The sequence below is a fragment of the Arachis ipaensis genome, chromosome B8 (assembly GCF_059453495.1).
Source record: "Arachis ipaensis isolate K30076 ecotype BB chromosome B8, ASM5945349v1, whole genome shotgun sequence".
In the NCBI taxonomy this organism is placed as follows: Eukaryota; Viridiplantae; Streptophyta; class Magnoliopsida; order Fabales; family Fabaceae; genus Arachis; species Arachis ipaensis.
In genome coordinates, this window is record NC_142443.1 from 115,082,811 (window position 1) to 115,103,416 (window position 20,606).

At 39.6% G+C, this 20,606-nt stretch overlaps 1 protein-coding gene and 1 pseudogene across 1 annotated transcript; one reads left to right on the forward strand and one right to left on the reverse strand.

Moving 5' to 3' along the window:
- The first annotated feature begins 3,804 nt into the window (after positions 1-3,804).
- On the forward strand, positions 3,805-5,325 carry LOC107611386 (pentatricopeptide repeat-containing protein At1g20230-like; annotated as a pseudogene).
- A 1,173-nt stretch (positions 5,326-6,498) lies between these two features.
- Positions 6,499-19,864, reverse strand: LOC148549334 (pentatricopeptide repeat-containing protein At1g20230-like). Its single transcript, XM_088495721.1, has 3 exons — positions 19,476-19,864; positions 6,748-6,907; positions 6,499-6,678 (listed from the first exon to the last, which is right to left on the reverse strand). Exons 1-3 carry the CDS (start codon positions 19,862-19,864, stop codon positions 6,499-6,501), a joined length of 729 nt encoding a protein of 242 aa, XP_088351847.1.
- Positions 19,865-20,606: the final 742 nt, after the last annotated feature.

Below are 20,606 nucleotides of genomic sequence, written 5' to 3' on the forward strand. Positions count from 1 at the left end.
TTCACCTCACATTCTCCATTACCTCTCTTTGTCACCTTCTTCTCAAGGTTCTTTCTTTCTATTTTCTTTCTTCTCTTATTATTTATTTATTCTTGCATTATTTTACTTGGTGTTAGAAATCTAATTGGGTGATTATTTTCTTCCATAATTGCTTGTAGATTATTAAGGAGTTGTTTGACAATTATCACTAATTATTTTTGGGTTGTTTGCATGTTCAAATTTAATACTTTCAATAACATATTTACCATGCATACTAAGTATTTGTGAAAAAAGCCCGTATGGCATTGTGCATTTTTAATTATTCTATCCTTCTACTCTAATGTCTGCTTTTCACAAAATCCTTTCAATATTTTATTAATCGAATATAATTGTCAATACAAACGTGATTGTTAGTTTGTTACGAGTGATAATACATTTTAGCTATTGATGCTTGATCTATGCTACTCATGTCTTTGCCGGCATGCTAATAAACATCTTGCATCTACTTGCCATAATATGCACTTGCTATATTTCTATTGATGAACTGATCACATGTAGTCGCGACCATGTGTTAACGACATCCCTCTTTACATTGACATTGATTATCACTTGTACTGTCCTCCTCCTTACTTTAACCCTTGGCTTTACATGTTACTTTCCTTTTCCCTTTTCAGGATGGCCACTAAGAAGGGTAAAGAGAAAGCTGCTCCCAAATCACATGCAAGGAGAGGAACAAAAAGAGCGCTAGCTGCAGAACCATCCTCAACATCAGTCAAGCCAGCTACAAAGCGAGTCAAGAGGATCATCTGGGTCGATGAAACAGAGAAAGCCTTTCCAGCAAGGGACACTGTGCGGTTCACTAACCACTACTGTGAGCAGATGTTCCCCATCTTGGCTGAGCGGAACTACAACAACGAGCACCTACTCATCCTCCCTACCCACATTGTTGATTTTGTAGAGCCCTGCATTTAGTGCAGACAATGAAGATTCTTACGGAGACAGCCACGGCAGGTTAACCTCTCATGGGTAGTTGAATTCTACTCCAATTTTCACATGCCAACCCTGCAGTCTTGGACGTATACCAAGAAGCCTCCATCAAGTGCCAGACATACCAATTTGACTGGGACGACGTCCTCAGAGTTATAGCATAACCTGGCAGCAGATGGATCTATGGATACCATCAATCCCGACCTAAGGGCATATTGGCTTCAGCACTTACCCTGGAAGCTCGAGTGTGGGCACAGATTATGTCCCACTACGTCTTTCCGAGCACTCACGAGTCCTCCTTCACTGTAGATATGGCTGTTCTCCTCTGGTGTATCCTTATAGACCAGCCTCTCAACTTACCAAGACACCTCCGGCACGCCATGGGACACGTACAGATTGCGGGCAACCTACCCTTTCTCGCCTTGGTTTCAAATCTAGTCTCAGCAGCCGGAGTCTCCTATAGAGCTGGGGACACCAAGACCATACTTCCGCGGGATGATCAAATTGTCCCCAACAGGAGGTAAATCAGACCTCCAGCAGCCACTACCAGCCGGCCCGCAGACCTGGCCGGAGATATTCCTTCTCCTTCCACATCACAAGCACCTTCAACAAATCAGATGCTCCTACAAATACTTCAGAGGTTGGACCGGCTTGACCGGAAGACAAAGCGAATGGAGCGCCGTAACAAGCGCCAATTTACATGCCTCAAGGAGCTGATTGTTGGCAACCACCCACCTGAAGAAGAACCAGACACTCCGGACTCCACCTCACCTACCAGCACCGGGAGCCATGACAATCCCGACGGTGGAGACGTTGTTACCAGCCCCCTTTGTTCCTGACTGATGGCACTGAGGACGGTGCCAAGCTTTAAGTGTGGGGAGGTCGGTCAGTACCTGACTTCCGGAGGTAAGTGCTTTTTCTTAACACCAACATTTTAGTTTTTCTTTGGTTAGATAGAATAGATTACATGATAATAATTGTTTGCATGTATGTTTGCTTGGTTAAAGTAATAAATTTCTTTTCATGACTCTATTTTATAATATTTCACTAATTTAAATTGAAAAATTTGTGTTAAAGTTGTTTAAAGACTGTAAAGTGGAACATGGTTTTTGAGTTAAGAACACACAACCTGTTAGACTTGAGCTTAATTACATGGTTACACTATTTAACCATAACATTTTATTCTTGTGTGTTTTCTTCTCTATGATTGTAATCTTTATTTTGTTCCACTCTATATGTTCAATGTTTAATGGGTTTATATGCATGCATATGATTGAGGCCATTATTTTATTAGCTCACTTATCTCAAATAGCCTACCCTTTCAACTACCTTTGTTTTCCACTTTGAGCCTTTTAATCTCCATTTGTTTTATATTTTACCACATCACTAGCCTTAAGCGAAAAACAATTAATTACCTCAATTGAATCTTTGGTTAGCTTAAGATAGAGATTGTGTATCAACTAAGTGTGAGAAAACTGTGGGAACATGGGTTAATAGGAAATGTGTTATGATGAAATATTGGGAATTTGGGTACCTACTCAATTGAGACCAGAAAAATTAAAAACCCATGTGCATTGATATATTATGTTTGCTTTTTTTCATTCAAAAAGTAAAAAATAAAAAAATAATATATATATATATATATATATATATATATATATTATTACAATATAAAATAAATAAATAAATAAGGGGACAAAATTACTCCAATGTCAAGTTTAATAAAAGATCAATGCATATGGGGTGAAATTAAGAAAAATTCGGTATATGAGTATGTAAAATATACAAAAGTGAGAATTTTGGGTAGCCAGGCATGATTTTAAAAGTATATAGAGTGTGTGTATAGGTGAGAGCTTAGGTTAGTCAAGGATTCAATTTATAGCTCATTTAGCCGTATATATACTCTCACCTTTATCTTAGCCCCATTACAACCTTGAAAAGACCTCATGATGTTTGCATTGCTACATTAAATATTTGTTGATTGGTTAGATGAAGAACAAAGTTTAGAAAGCATGACTAGAGAAGACTAGAGTGGATTACCTCCATTGAAGTTGCTATTCTAGTTTGTTTTCTTATTCCCTTACTCTTCCATATCCTTAATCTTTGTTCAGAGTTACAATTGGATTGCTTTTAGAATTTATTAATGCAAGAAGTACTTTTCTATTTAAATTTTATTATTTGTTTAATTGCTTCCAATTGATTTTAATTACTATGTTCCCTTTTTACTTCTCTTATAAAACAACGAAGATGGTATTCATGTTGACAGAGTAGACTCCCAACTTGACTTGGGGGTTGATTAAAAGGAGACCCTTGAGTTGGAATGCTCAAGTGATTAGTTAAATTGGAAGTTGTTAGCTAATTCTCTATTTACTAACGCTAGTCCTTCCCAAGAAAGAGGACTAGGATTTGCGAATAAGAGTTAACTCAATCACTTGACTTTTCTTTATTTAGTAAGTGTTAACTAGGTGAAAATAACAACCTTTTGATACTACATTTGAGAGAAGTCCAACAAGGATAGAACTTCCAATTAATCATTCTCCCAGTCAAGGCTTTTTAGTTTGAATATATAAATCTCTTTTAATTTTCATTGCGCTAATTTACAATTATTTATTTTCTGTCACTCAACTCTCAAAATTTCTCGGAAAACTCTTGATTAATAAGATAGCACCCTTTTGTCAACTCGTTGGGAGACGACCTGTGATTCATACTCCCAGTATTTTTTTATTCTAATTTTGTGACAACCTTTCTAAATTGATAAACGGATTTTAGCTGGTTAAGAACTGTACTCGCAACGTATTTCGTATATTAATTTCTTAATTGGCTTATTTCTGCTCCTATCATGGGTCAACCGTATCATGTGTGCTTCCTGCTTTGGGACAGTTGGAGGATGGAGTGGCTGTGAAACAAGTTCATGGTTATGAGATCAAACTGGGATTGGGATCGGATAGGTTTGTGGTCAGTGCGCTGCTTGATATATATGGGAAGTGTGGATGCATACAGGGGATATTGCAGGTGTTTGATGAGGTCGATTAGAGGGAAGTTGGTTATTTGAATGCTTTTCTAAATGGGTTATCGCGAAATGGTTTGATTGACACTGCATTGGAGGTGTTCAAGAAGTTCCTTCATGAAGGAGTTGAATTGAATGTTGTGACATGGACCTCTATGATACACAGTTGTGTGCAGAATGGGAAGGACATGGAAGCTTTGGAGCTTTTTAGAGAGATGCAGGCTCATGGAGTGGAGCCTAATGCTATAACGATACCAAGCTTGATTCCTACATGTGGACATATTTCAGCATTGAAGCATGGGAAGCAAACCTATTGCATTTCTCTCAGGAAGGGGATATTTGATGATGTTTACGTAAGTAGTGCATTGATAGATATGTATGCGAAGTGTGGAAGAATCCAGTTATCTCGGCTTTGTTTTGATAAAATGTTGGATCCAAATTTGGTTTCTTGGAATGCAGTAATGAAAGGATATGCAATGCATGGGAAGGCTAAGGAAACAATTGAGATGTTTCGAATTATACAAGAGAGTGGCATGGAGCCTGATGAGATTTTCTACACGTGTGTTTTATACGCATGTGCCCAAAATGGCTTAACTGAAGAAGGGAGGCAATATTTCAATAGCCTGTCAAAAGAACATGCCATTGAAACTAAAACGGAACACTATGCTTGCATGGTGATACCTCTTAGTCGTGCAGGGAAACTTGAAGAAGCTTATTCTCTCATCAAAGAAATGCCATTAGAACCTGATGCTTGTACCTGGAGAGCCTTACTAAGTTTCTGTAGAGTTCACCATAATTTGAGTTTAGGCGAGATTGCTGCAGAAAAGCTTTTCCTGTTAGAACCTGATAACCCGGGAAACTACATTCTTCTGTCCAACATCTATGCTTCAAAGGGCATGTGGGATGAAGTAGACAGAATTCGTGATGTAATGAAGAGTAAGGATTTGAGGAAAAATCCTGGCTATAGTTGGATTGAGATTGGAAACAAAGTACACACACTTGCTGCTGGTGACAAGACGCACCCACAAATGCAAGAGATATTGGAAAAATCGAAAAAGTTGAGTGTTGAGATGAAGAAATGTGTTCACCTTCCTAAGACTGGACTTGTGCTTCACGATGTGGAGGAACAAGAGAAGGAGCAAATATTGTGTGGGCACAGTGAGAAGTTGGCAGTAGTATTAGGACTACTCAACACGAGTTCGGGGCAGCCTCTTCAAGTGATTTAGAACCTGAGAATCTGTGGTGACTGCCATGCCGCTATAAAATTTATTAGTAGTTTGGAAGGGAGGAAAATTTTTATGAGAGACACAAATTATTTTTACCATTTCAAGGATGGTGTTTGCTTTTATTGAGATTATTGGTAATTTCTCATGAACTTCATTTCTAGAGACATCACGTTTCTGCCAAACACAGAATACACTAATCAAGATTATTTTTGTATACATTTGATGCGATGGAGTGTCAAGTTGAGAGCAATGGATGTGCATTGTCATTTTAGCAATTGGCAGTTAGATCATAGTTAGCTGTCCCCAGTGGGTTTCAGTTTGACAAATAAATATTTCTGTTCAGTCCCTTGTTCCGTTAACGGAGATCTTCTGTCAGCCGTATGATCTAGATTATACCAAAAGGCGATAGTAGTCTATATCAGCAGATTTTCCTTTTTAGTTCTGTCCATGTTGTTGGCAGATGCATGATTTAGCATCAATTAGAAAATTTAAAGACATCAATTAGAGATAATGTTCCTCACAAGCTAGCCTTCACAGCGTCCAGTATTTTTTGTGGAGCTGACCATGTGTTTCATCGGTTATAAATAACATTACTGTCAACTTGGGATAGAATTTTATTACTATCAATCCTACTTTTATTTTTGAATTCATCTGGGTATGATGATGACACTGCGTTCTGATCTCTATATTTTATGAAGTCAACAGCATCTTTTTTGTTTCTGCTGAATGAAATTGTGTATTCTGGGCATGGGAGTGTTGTTTTCTGCTCGTCTTTAGAAGGCATTTCATTGCACAGTTCGTGATACTCAGCCCCGCTCAAGTTATAAAGTACCCTAACTGCTTGATTGTATGGTTTAAACATCAAATTAATTTAGAAGGTATCTTTGATATTTAATACAACATTCATTTATTTCTTATTCTAATGTTATCCTTGGTGATCTTGATAGTGAAACCCTATTTGCACAGGTCCATATAATACAATCTTGATCAATCTATTTTTTGCCAATGTCATGAAATTGTGATTTGTTCTAATGATATGTTGTAATCAGGTAAGTATAAAACTTCTATCAATATTTGTTATGGTTTGAAGGGCTTCTTGGACTCCTGCAAGAACTCTGAGTAATTGTGAGTAATGTCTCGTGAAAAAGAACTTAATGCCATTGTTTATTGCATGATTGGTGCAGATAAACATTATTGAAGGAGCATTAAACATTATTGCAGTTTATGTCTGTATAAATGGCTAATACCTTAAATGAGTAACAGTTTATCAACAGTTGAACCAAACCAAGGTAGATTGGATCAACCAAGCAAACCAGACCGGATCGGAAGTAACCAAACTGGATCGAATCGACCAAGCAAACTACACCAGATTGCAGGTGTTTTGAACTTCCTAAACACCTCCAATGCAGTGTCAATAGAACCATTTCGCGACAACCCATTTAGAAAATCATTCAAAGAACCAACTTCCCTATGATCGACCTTATCAAACACTTGCAACATCCTTTATATGCATCTACACTTCCCATATATATCAAGCAGCGCACTGACCTCAAACCTATCCGATCCCAATCCCTGTTTCGCAGCCACTCCATCCTCCAAATTCCCCAAAGCAAGAAGCACACATGATACGGTTGACCCATCAGGAAAAAAACCTTTGTTCAGCACTGTCTTGAACAACTCCACAGCCTCAACATGCCACCCTACATTGCTGAACCAAGCAAGCATCCTATACCACAATACCAAATTGGGCTCCACCTCCTCACTCCTCATCACACTAAACATCTCCTTGGCCCTCTCAACAATCCCACGTCACGAGTAACCCGCGATAATCGCGCTCCAAAAGACAACATCCCTCTCAGGCATTTCATCAAACAGTCGTTGGGCATCCTGGTGCACGAAATTGGAAATCACAGTTCTTCACAAATTCGCACAACTAACCAGCAAGTGCACTGGGTCGTCCAAGTAATACCTTACATGAGTAAGGGTCGATCCCACGGAGATTGTTGGCTTGAAGCAATCTATGGTTATCTTGTAACTCTTAGTCAGGAAAATAATAAAATAATTCACTTATCAAATTTGATTGCAAGGAATAAAAGGGCAGAACACAAATTATACTTGTATGCAATGATGGAGAATATGTTGGAGTTTTGGAGATGCTTTGTCTTCTGAAATTCTGCTTTCCTCTGTTTCTGATTCACGCACGCATGTCCTCCTATGGCAAGCTATGTGTTGGTGGATCACCGTTGTCAATGGCTACCATCCATCCTTCCAGTGAAAAGAGTCCAGATGCGCTGTCACCGCACGGCTAATCATCTGCAGGTTCTCAATCGTACCGGAATAGGATTTACTATCCTTTTGCGTCTGTCACTACGCCCAGCACTCGCGAGTTTGAAGCTCGTCACAGTCATTCAATCCCTGAATCCTACTCGGAATACCACAGACAAGGTTTAGACTTTCCGGATTCTCTTAAATGCTGCCATCAATCTAGCTTATACCACGAAGATTCCGATTAAGAGATCTAAGAGATATTCATTCATTCTACAGTGGAACGTAAGTGGTTGTCAGGCACACGTTCGTGGAGGAATGATGATGATTGTCACGTTCATCACATTCATATTGAATTGCAAATTGATATCTTAGATAGGAACACGCATGTTTGAATGGAAAACAGAAATACTTGCATTAGTTCATCGAGACACGGCATAGCTCCTCACCCCCAACAATGGAGTTTAGAGACTCATGCCGTCAAAAGGTACAAAATTTTTTTTCTAAAATGTCATGAGATCCAAAATAAATCTCTAAAAGTTGTTTAAATACTAAACTAGTAACCTAGGTTTACAGAAAATGAGTAAACTATGATAGATGGTGCAGAAATTCACTTCTAGGGCCCACTTGGTGTGTGCTGGGGCTGAGACTTAAGCTTCTCATGTGCATGGGCTGTTTTGGGCGTTCAACGCCAGGTTGTAACCTGTTTCTGGCGTTGAACTCCAACTTGTAACTTGTTTCTGGCGCTGGACGCCAGACTGCAACATGGAACTGGCGTTGAACGCCAGTTTACGTCGTCTATCCTTGAGCAAAGTATGAACTATTATATATTGCTGGAAAGCCCTGGATGTCTACTTTCCAACGCAATTGAAAGCACGCCATTTGAACTCCTGTAGCTCCAGAAATTCCATTCCGAGTGCAGAGAGGTCAGAATCCAACAACATCAGCAATCCTTTTTCAGCCGAATCAGATTTTTGCTCAGCTCCCTCAATTTCAGCCAGAAAATACCTGAAATTACAGAAAAACACACAAACTCATAGTAAAGTCCAGAAATATGAATTTTGCCTAGAAACTAATGAAAATAAACTAAAAACTAACTAAAACATACTAAAAACTATATGAAATTAACCCCAAAAAGCGTATAAAATATCCGCTCATCACAACACCAAACTTAAACTGTTGCTTGTCCCCAAGCAACTAGATAAATAAAATAGACTACTAATAAGTCAAGAAGCAATAATATCTCAGAGTTTTTGAGTGAAGCTCAGATTCTAATTAGATGAGCGGGACTAGTAGCTTTTTGCTTCCGAATAGTTTTGGCATCTCACTTTATCCATTGAAGCTCAGAGTGATTGGCATCTATAGGAACTTAGAATGCAGATAGTGTTATTTATTCTCCTATTTTAGTATGATGATTCTTGAACACAGCTACTTTATGAGTCTTGGCCGTGGCCCTAAGCACTTTGTTTTCCAGTATTACCACCGGATACATAAATGCCACAGACACATAATTGGGTGAACCTTTTCAGATTGTGACTCAGCTTTGCTAAAGTCCCTAATTAGAGGTGTCCAGAGTTCTTAAGCACACTCTTCTTTTTGCTTTGGACCTTGACTTTAACCGCTCAGTCTCAAGTTTTCACTTGACACCTTCACGCCACAAGCACATGGTTAGGGACAGCTTGGTTTAGCCGCTTAAGCCAGGATTTTATTCCTTTAGGCCCTCCTATCCACTGATGCTCAAAGTCTTGGATCCTTTTTACCCTTGCCTTTTGGTTTTAAGGGCTATTGGCTTTTTGCTCTTGCCTTTTGGTTTTAAGAGCTTTGGCTTTTTCTGCTTGCTTTTTCTTTTTCTTTCTCTATTTTTTTTTCTGCAAGCTTTTGTATTCACTGCTTTTTCTTGCTTCAAGAATCATTTTTATGATTTTTCAGATTATTAATAACATGTCTCATGTTCATCATTCTTTCAAGAGCCAACGTATTTAACAGTCTTAAACATCAAATTCAAAAGACATATGCACTGTTCAAGCATTCATTCAGGAGATAGAAAGTGTTGCCACCACATGTAAATAATTAGAATTTTTCTTGTAAAAAAAACTCGAAATTTATTGCCTCTTATTCTAAAAAAATTCTTCTATTTTATTCATGTTTAATGATGATGATAAAATTAAATTATAGCTTAATTGGAGATAAAATAAAAAATATAGATACTAATTACTACTATATGACTCCTAAGGTAAAACTAAAATAAAAACAGTTATCACAGAGTTAAGGCTAAGATTGGAATTTAACAACCTGTGTTCTGGGAAGTGGATGTTCCTCTAATCTGCGGGGTGCTTGGTCCTTCAAGAGATAATTTCTGGCGCTTCAATTCCCTTAAATCACGCCCTTGCTCCTCCTGTTCTTTAAGCAAATAGCAAAGAATGCTACTTTGTTCCTTCTATTCTTTCTTTATTTGTTCCATAGCTTCTTGCATCTTGGTAATAGATGTTTCAAGATACTCCCAGTATTCAGATTGAGGGATTTCTGGGAGAATTTCCTGTGTTCTCTTCTTGATGGGGTCATCCTGTGCTTGTTGTTTTTCCATTGATGCTTTGGTGATTGGCCGCTCAACTGAGATATACTCAGTTATTTCCATCCTTACTCCAGCGTCCTTGCAGAGCATAGAAATCAAGCTTGGATAAGCCAACCTGGCATCTTTGGATTTTTTTTTGCAATTTTGTAAAATTCAGTTGAAATCAGTTGATGAACTTCCACTTCTTTTCCCATCATGACGCAATGGATCATCACTGCTCTTCTAATAGTGACTTCAGAATGGTTGCTAGTGGGCAGTAGAGAATGCCCAATGAAGTCCAGCCATCCTCTGGCGAATGGTTTGAGATCTTCTCTTTTGAGTTGATTTGGGACACCCTTCGTGCTGGTGGTCCACCTGGCTCCAGGGATACATATATCCTCTAGAATCTTATCCAGGCCCTTGTCTGTTCTCATCATTCTCCTATTGAAGGAGTCTGGATCATCTTTCAGCTGAGGTAGCTTTAAGATCTCCCTGATCTTGTCAGGGTGGGTATGAACAATCTTTCCTTTGACCAAGGTCCGATAGTCATAGAGAGCAGATCCAGATAGTCTTTGCTTGTCTGTTTGCCACATATTAGCATAGAACTCCTGGACCATATTCCTTCCCACTTTCGTTTCAGGATTAGCTAGGATCTCCCAGTTCCTGATTCGAATTTGCTCCTGGATCTCCGGATATTCGTCTTCTTTCAAATCGAATCTAACTTCCGGGATCACTGATCTTAGACCCATTATTTTGTAATAATGGTCTGAATGTTCTTTAGTTAAGAACTTCCCTTGATTCCAAAGTGGTTTTGTAACACTCTCTTTCTTGCCTCTTGGAGTGGGTTGTTTTCCTTTAGGAGCCATGATCTTAGTGGGTATGGTTTAGTGATCACGGATAAACACACCAAACTTAGAGGTTTGCTTGTCCTCAAGCAAAAGAAAAGAAAGGAGAGGGATAGAAGGAGAGCTATTGTAGGATGGTGGATGAGAGGAAGGAGGCCGAATGGGTTTTTAAAAGGGAGGGGGGGTTTTCGAAAATAGGGAGAAAGATAAGATAGAAGATATGATTTTAAAAAAAAATAAGTATGATAAGAAAAGATATAATTTAAAATTGAAAAGATATGAAAGATATTTGAAAAAGATAAAATTGGATTTTTGAAAAAGATAATATGGAGATTTGAAAAAGATATTGATTAGTTGAAAAGATTTTTGAATGAAAAGAGATAGATTTGTTTTGAAAATTTTGAAAAAGAGTTGAGTTGGATTGAAAAAAAGGATTTGTGCTTATGGATTAAGATACATTTAATATTTTTAAAGATGGGTTTTTAGAAATTAGGGATTTTAGAAATCAGGGTTTGTAACATGTTTATGCAAGAAATCATGAATTGAAACATGAAAATTAAGATTAAAATGAAAAATATGAAGAAAAAAACGAATTTACCTCCTCCCCACCATCCTGGCGTTTGAACGCCCAAACGCTGCATGTTTTGGGCGTTCAACGCCCAACTGCTGCTTCTCCTGGGCGTTCAACAACGCCCAGCTGTTGCTTCTTTCTGGCGTTGAACGCCAGGAACTCCTTTGTCACTGGGCGTTTTTCTGAACGCCCAGGACGTTGTAAATCTGGCGTTAAACGCCCAGAAGGAGCTTCTTTCTGGCGTTCAACGCCTAGAAGCTGCTTCTTTCTGGCATTTAATGCCCAGATGGCTATCCTTACTGGCGTTCAACGCCCAGTTGATGCTTCTTTTGGGCGTTCAATGCCCAAAACAGACTTTTACTGGCGTTTTCTTGCTAGTGAGCTCTTTTTCTCTGTTTTGTGTGCAGAGTCCTTCTGTAACCCTGTAAACTTATACAATTGACTCGTTACCTTAGTATCAATGAACTTTATATAAACAAATAAAATCAAGAATAGGGCAAAATGCTTAGAGGAAGTGATGCCCCATGGCTGGGTTGCCTCCCAGCAAGCGCTTCTTTATTGTCTTTAGCTGGACCTTGCTGAGCTTTTAATTTAGCTTCAGTCTTGAGCACTCTTGCTCAATATTGCCTTCAAGATAGTGCTTGATTCTCTATCCATTAACAATGAACTTCTTATCAGAATCAATATCTTGAAGTTCCACATAACCATATGGTGATACACTTGTAATCACATATGGTCCCCTCCACCGGGATTTCAGTTTTCCGGGGAATAGCCTGAGTCTAGAGTTAAACAACAGAACCTTTTGTCCTGGTTCAAAGATTCTAGATGACAGCTTTCTGTCATGCCACTTTTTTTATTTCTCTTTATAAAGCTTGGCATTTTCGAAAACAGTGAATCTGAATTCCTCTAGCTCATTTAGCTGAAGCAATCTTTTTTCTCCAGCTAATTTGACATCAAAGTTCAGGAATCTGGTTGCCCAGTAGGCTTTATGTTCCAGTTCCACGGGCAGGTGACATGCCTTACCATATACAAGTTGGTATGGAGAGGTCCCTATAGGAGTCTTAAATGCTGTTCTGTATGCCCACAGAGCATCATCCAAGCTTCTTGCCCAATCCTTTCTACGGATATTTACAGTCCGTTCTAGGATTCTTTTTAGCTCTCTTTTAGAGACTTCAGCATGCCCATTAGTTTGTGGATGATATGGAGTTGCCACCTTGTGGCGAATCCCATACCGGACCATGGCAGAGTAAAACTGTTTGTTGCAGAAGTGAGTGCCCCCATCACTGAGTAGTACTCTAGGGACCCCAAACCTGCTGAAGATATATTTCTGGAGGAACTTCAGCACTATTTTAGTATCATTGGTGGGTGTGGCAACGGCCTCTACCCATTTTGATACGTAGTCAACTGCCACCAGAATATAAGTGTTTGAGTATGATGGTGGGAAAGGTTCCATGAAGTCAATTCCCCATACGTCAAACAACTCAATCTCCAAGATTCCTTGTTGAGGCATGGCGTAACCATGAGGCAGATTACCAGCTCTTTGGCAACTGTCATAGTTACGTACAAACTCTCGGGAATCTCTATAGAGTGTGGGCCAATAGAAGCCACATTGGAGGACCTTGGTAGCTGTTCACTCACATCCGAAATGGCCTCCATATTGTGATCCATGGCAATGCCATAGGATCCTCTGTGCTTCTTCTCTAGGCACACACCTACGGATTATTCCGTCTGCACATCTCTTGAAGAGATAGGGTTCATCCCACAAGTAGTACTTTGCATCAGTGATTAATTTTTTTTTGTTGCCTGTTGTACTCTTTGGGTATGAACCTTGCAGCTTTATAGTTTGCAATGTCTGCAAACCATGGTGTTTCCTGAATGGCAAATAATTGCTCATCCGGAAAAGTCTCAGAGATCTCAAGAGAGGGTTGGGATGTCCCTTCTACTGGCTCTATCCTGGACAGATGATCAGCCACTTGGTTCTCTGTCCCTTTTCTGTCTCTTATTTCTATATCAAACTCTTGCAGAAGCAACACCCATCTGATGAGCCTGGGTTTTGAATCCTGCTTTGTGAGTAGATATTTAAGAGTAGCATGGTCAGTATACACAATCACTTTTGATCCTACTAAGTATGATCTGAACTTGTCAATGGCATAAACCACTGCAAGCAATTCTTTTTCTGTGGTTGTGTAATTTTTCTGGGCGTCATTTAAAACGCGGCTAGCATAATAAATGACATGCAGAAGCTTGTCATGCCTCTGTCCCAATACTGCACCAATGGCGTGATCACTAGCATCACACATTAGCTCAAATGGTAATGTCTAGTCTGGTGCAGAAATAACTGGTGCTGTGACCAGCTTGGCTTTCAGCGTTTCAAATGCCTGCAGACACTCTGTGTCAAACACAAATGGCGTGTCAGCAGCTAGCAGATTGCTCAGAGATTTTGTGATTTTTGAAAAATCCTTTATAAACCTCCTATAGAATCCTGCATGCCCCAGAAAGCTTCTGATTGCCTTAACATTGGCAGGTGGTGGTAATTTTTCAATTACCTCTATTTTTGCTTGATCCACCTCTATTCCCTTGTTTGAAATTTTATGCCCAAGGACAATCCCTTCAGTCACCATAAAGTGACATTTTTCCCAGTTTAAAACCAGGTTAGTCTCTTGGCATCTTTTCAGAACTAGTTTCAGGTGATCAAGACAGGAGCTGAATGAGTTTCCATATACTGAGAAGTCATCCATGAAGACTTCCAGAAATTTTCCCACCATATTAGAGAAAATAGAGAGCATGCATCTCTGGAAGGTTGCAGGCGCATTACACAGCCCAAACGGCATCCTTCTATAAGCAAACACTCCAGATGGACATGTGAATGCTGTTTTCTCTTGATCCTGGGGATCTACTGCAATCTGATTATAGCCTGAGTAGCCATCCAAAAAGTAGTAATAATCATGACCTGCCAATCTTTCTAGCATCTGGTCTATGAATGGTAAAGGAAAATGATCCTTTTTGGTGGCTGTATTGAGCCTTCTGTAGTCAATACACATGCGCCACCCTGTAACTGTTCTTGTAGGAACCAGTTCATTCTTTTCATTATGAACCACTGTCATGCCTCCCTTTTTGGGGACAACTTGAACAGGACTCATCCAGGGGCTATCAGAAATAGGATAAATAATCCCAGCCTCCAGTAATTTGGTGACCTCTTTCTGCACCACTTCCTTCATGGCTGGATTTAGCCGCCTCTGTGGTTGAACCACTGATTTAGCATTATCCTCCAATAAGATTTTGTGCATGCATCTAGCTGGGCTTATGCCCTTAAGGTCACCTATGGACCACCAAAAAGCTGTCTTGTGTGTCCTTAGCACTTGAATCAGTGCTTCCTCTTCCTGTGGATTTAAAGCAGAGCTTATGATCACTGGAAAAGTGTCACCTTCTCCCAGAAATGCATATTTCAGGGATGGTGGTAATGGTTTGAGCTCGGATTTAGGAGGTTTTTCCTCTTCCAGAGGAAATTTCAGAGGCTCTTTCATTTCCTCTAAATCCTCCAAATCAGGCTGAACATCTTTAAAGATGTCTTCCAACTCTGATTCGAGACTCTCAGCCATGTTGATCTCTCAAAGAGTCAATAAGATCAACTTTCATGCAGTCTTTTGATGTGTCTGGATGCTGCATGGCTTTGACAGCATTCAACTTAAACTCATCCTCATTGACTCTCAAGGTTATTTCCCCCTGTTGGACATCAATGAGAGTTTGTCCAGTTGCTAGGAAGGGTCTTCCTAGAATGAGAGTAGCACTCTTGTGCTCCTCCATTTCCAGCACTACAAAGTCAGTGGAAAAGGCGAATGGCCCAATTCTGACAATCATGTCTTCAATCACGCCTGATGGGTATTTAATGGAGCCATCAGCAAGTTGGAGACATATCCGGGTTGGTTTAACTTCTTCAGTTAAACCAAGCTTTCTGATAGTGGATGCAGGTATTAGGTTGATGCTTGTCCCAAGATCACATAAAGCTGTCTTGGTACAATTACCTTCTAATGTGCATGGTATCAGAAAACTCCCAGGGTCTTTAAACTTTTCAGGAAAGCTTTTCAGAATGACTGCACTGCATTCTTCAGTGAGGAGAACTCTTTCAGTTTCTCTTCAATCCTTCTTATGACTCAAGATCTCTTTCATGAACTTGGCATAAGAAGGTATTTGCTCAAGTGCCTCTGCAAATGGAATCTTTATTTCAAGAGTCCTGAGATAATCTGCAAAGCGAGCAAATTGCTTATCCTGCTCCTCTTGGCGGAGTTTTTGAGGATAAGGTATCTTGGCTTTATATTCCTCAACTTAGTTGCTGTAGGTTTATTTCCTACAGAAGTGGTTGAAGAAGCCTTTTTAGATGGGTTGTCATCAGCACTTGTGTGTGTCTGATCCCTCACTGGCAATTGAGTGCCAGAGTTAGAAGCTGGAGTGACGTTAGACGCCAGCTCCTCATCTGTTCCTGGCGTCTGAATGCCAGAACTGTGCTTCTTTTGGGCGTTCAATGCCAGATCCTTGCTTGTTTCTGGCGTTGAACGCCAGTCCTGAGCATGGTTGGGCGTTGGTCTGGGCGTTCAGCGCCAGCCTTCCACCCAATTTCTGGCGTTTTAGCGCCAGAATTATTTTTCCCTGGGCTCTTACTGTCCTTAGGTGGATTTGGGGTGGTTTGCTCATTTCTTGGCTTCTTGCTGCCTTGAGGTGGGGTATTTAATGTCTTCCCACTTCTTAATTGAACTGCTTGGCATTCTTCTGTTATTTGTTTTGACAGCTGCTACTTTGTTTGCTTCAATTGTTCTTCCGTATTTATATTAGCCATCCTTGTCTCTTGTAGTCTATCCTTGAATTCGGCTAACTGCTTTGTTAGAAAGTCCAATTGCTGATTGAATTCGGCAGCTTGTTTTACAGGACTGAGTTCAGCAGTTACTGTTTTAACCTCTTCTTTCATGGAAGGGTCACTGCTTAGGTACAGATGCTGATTTCTGGCAACTGTATCAATGAGCTCTTGAGCTTCTTCAATTGTCTTTCTCATGTGAATAGATCCACCAGCTGAGTAATCTAGAGACATCTGAGCTCTTTCTGCAAGCCCATAGTAGAAGATGTCTAACTGAACCCACTCTGAAAATATTTCAGAGGGGCATTTTCGTAGCATCTCTCTGTATCTCTCCCAGGCATCATAAAGAGATTCATTATCTCCTTGTTTAAAGCCTTGGATGTCCAGCCTTAGCTGTGTCATCCGTTTTGGAGGAAAGTATTGATTCAGGAATTTTTCTGTCAGCTATTTCCATGTCCTTATACTGGCCTTAGGTTGGTTATTTAACCACCTCTTAGCTTGGTCTTTTACAGCAAATGAAAACAGTAATAATCTGTAGACATCCTGATCTACTTCCTTATCATGTACTGTGTCAGCAATCTGTAAAAACTGTGCCAGAAACTCTGTAGGTTCTTCCTGTGGAAGACCGGAATACTGGCAACTTTGCTGCACCATGATAATGAGCTGAGGATTCAACTCAAAGCTACTAACTCCAATGGAGGGTATGCAGATACTGCTCTCATATGAAGCAGTAGAGGGGTTAGCATATGACCCCAGAGTCCTCCTGGACTGTTCATTTCCGCTTAGGTCCATGATGGAGAAAGGGAGATGATGTAAAATAGAAGAAAAATATTTTATTTATTTAATTATTTATTTATTTCAAAAACAAAATAAATTAAAATAAATAAAAATGGGTGAAGATTTTCGAAAAAAATGAGGAGAGAGAGAGTGGTTAGGAAATTTTGAAAAGGATATGATGATTTTTGAAAAAGGTTTTAAATTTTGAAATAAAAATCTGAATTTTAAAGGTAAATTTCGAAAATTTGCTTTAAAATAGAGAGAGAAGATATTTTTGAATTTAAAGAAGAGAGAGAAAAACAATAAGATAGCACCAGATTTAAAATTTTTTAGATCTAATGCTCCTTGTTTTCGAAAATTTTGGAGGGAAAACACCAAGGAACACCAAACTTAAAAATTTTAAGATCAAGACACAAGGAAAACTCAAGAACACTTTGAAGACTCACAAGAGCACAAGAACATGAAGAAAGAACACCAAACTTAAAATTTTTAGAAAACCAAACTAAAATTTTCGAAAAACAAAGAAAAATCAACAAGAAAACTCCAAACTTAAAGTTTGGCACAAGATTTATTCAAAGAAAATTTTTTGAAAAAGATTTTAAAAATAGGATAGCCAATTATTAAGAACATAAGCACCACGCTCTAGCTAATTGAGCTATAAATTTAAAGTGTTTTAACAAGGTATAAATAATAAAAGACTCTAAACCAAAAAGAAAAATTTTTCCTAATCTAAGCAACAAAATAAACCGTCAGTTGTCCAAACTCAAACAATCCCCAGCAACGGCACCAAAAACTTGGTGCACGAAATTGGAAATCACAGTTCTTCACAAATTCGCACAACTAACCAGCAAGTGCACTGGGTCGTCCAAGTAATACCTTACGTGAGTAAGGGTCGATCCCACGGAGATTGTTGGCTTGAAGCAATCTATGGTTATCTTGTAACTCTTAGTCAGGAAAACAATAAAATAATTCACTTATCAAATTTGATTGCAAGGAATAAAAGGGCAGAACACAAATTATACTTGTATGCAATGATGGAGAATATGTTGGAGTTTTGGAGATGCTTTGTCTTCTGAAATTCTGCTTTCCTCTATTTCTGATTCACGCACGCATGTCCTCCTATGGCAAGCTATGTGTTGGTGGATCACCGTTGTCAATGGCTACCATCCATCCTTCCAGTGAAAAGAGTCCAGATGCGCTGTCACCGCACGGCTAATCATCTGCAGGTTCTCAATCGTACCGGAATAGGATTTACTATCCTTTTGCATCTGTCACTACGCCCAGCACTCGCGAGTTTGAAGCTCGTCACAGTCATTCAATCCCTGAATCCTACTTGGAATACCACAGACAAGGTTTAGACTTTCCGGATTCTCTTGAATGCTGCCATCAATCTAGCTTATACCACGAAGATTCCGATTAAGAGATCTAAGAGATATTCATTCATTCTACAGTGGAACGTAAGTGGTTGTCAGGCACGCGTTCGTGGAGGAATGATGATGATTGTCACGTTCATCACATTCATATTGAATTGCAAATTGATATCTTAGATAGGAACACGCATGTTTGAATGGAAAACAGAAATACTTGCATTAGTTCATCGAGACACGGCATAGCTCCTCACCCCCAACAATGGAGTTTAGAGACTCATGCCGTCAAAAGGTACAAAGTTTTTTTTCTAAAATGTCATGAGATCCAAAATAAATCTCTAAAAGTTGTTTAAATACTAAACTAGTAACCTAGGTTTACAGAAAATGAGTAAACTATGATAGATGGTGCAGAAATCCACTTCTGGGGCCCACTTGGTGTGTGCTGGGGCTGAGACTTAAGCTTCTCATGTGCATGGGCTGTTTTGGGCATTCAACGCCAGGTTGTAACCTGTTTCTGGCGTTGAACTCCAACTTGTAACTTGTTTCTGGCGCTGGACGCCAGACTGCAACATGGAACTGGCATTGAACGCCAGTTTACGTCGTCTATCCTTGAGCAAAGTATAAACTATTATATATTGCTGAAAAGCCCTGGATGTCTACTTTCCAACGCAATTGGAAGAGCGCCATTTGGACTCCTGTAGCTCCAGAAATTCCATTCCGAGTGCAGAGAGGTCAGAATCCAACAACATCAGCAATCCTTTTTCAGCCGAATAAGATTTTTGCTCAGCTCCCTCAATTTCAGCCAGAAAATACCTGAAATTATATAAAAACACACAAACTCATAGTAAAGTCCAGAAATATGAATTTTGCCTAGAAACTAATGAAAATAAACTAAAAACTAACTAAAACATACTAAAAACTATATGAAATTAACCCCAAAAAGCGTATAAAATATCCACTCATCACATCCCCAATACTATCACACTTCAGATACATATGCACTAGAGAAGACGCCAAAATTGAATTCAAGGCATAACCAGACGCAAAAGCATACCCATGAAACTGTAGCCTAGGCTTCAAGGCTTGCAACGCAGCACAGGCTTTGATTGCACTCGGGAGAAGGAACCCATCAAGGGCAAGACCCTTATGACCCATGAGGGAGAAGAGGCAGAGAACGACATCGTATTCGTGGGACCTGACAAAGGCATTGAGGATAGTGGTGAAGGAAGGAAGGGTTGGATTGGAGAAGAAATGGAGTACGAGGTTTGTGACTTGTGAAAAGTAGAGATTGTTAGCGTAGTGAGAGAGAAGCCTTGTGGCGATGTAGGTGTCGTCGTAGAGTTCCAGTTTGAGAATGTGTGCGTGGGATTGACGGGCGTGGGAGAAGGTAATGGTGCTGGAACTCAGGCATTGCGAGATTATGTTGTAGATTCCGTTGAACATAGAGGGCTTAAAAAAATCTCTTTGTTGGGGTTGTGTTTGACTGTTCTTGTTAGTGTTGCGATGTGTGGAAGGGAGGAAGACAAAGTGGGATTGGGGTTTTCGGTGCAGACATGATTGAAGGTTTATTGTCACTATTGCATAGCTTGTTTAGCATACTTTGCTATAAGATGCGATGAGGTTAGAGAGACAGCTGCAAAGAGCATCGCCTACCACGACGGATCAGAGGATCAAAGCATCACAAGTTGCTCTTCTGTATGATTTCCTAAAATGGTAAGAGAATGAATTAGTTTTTCCAATAATGATTACTCTTGAATTAAATTTCTTTCATAATTCTTACAGAAGAGCAACTTGTGAAGCTTTGATCCTCCGATTCGTCGTGGTAGGCAATGCTCTTTGCAGCTGTCTCTCTAACCTCATCGCATCTTATAGCAGAGTATGCCAAATAATCTATCCAATAGCAATAATAAACCTTCATTCATGTCCGCACCGAAAACCGCAATCGCACTTTGTCTTCCTCCTTCCCACCCATCGCAACATTAACAACAACAGTCAAACACAACCCGAACAAAGAAATTTTTTTATGCCCTCAATCTACAACATAATCTCCCAATGCCTGAGTTCCAGCACCATTACACTTTCCCACGCGCGTCAATCTCACGTGCACATTCTCAAGCTCGGCCTCTACGGCGACACCTACATCGCCACAAAGCTTCTCTCTCACGACGCCAACAATCTCTATTTT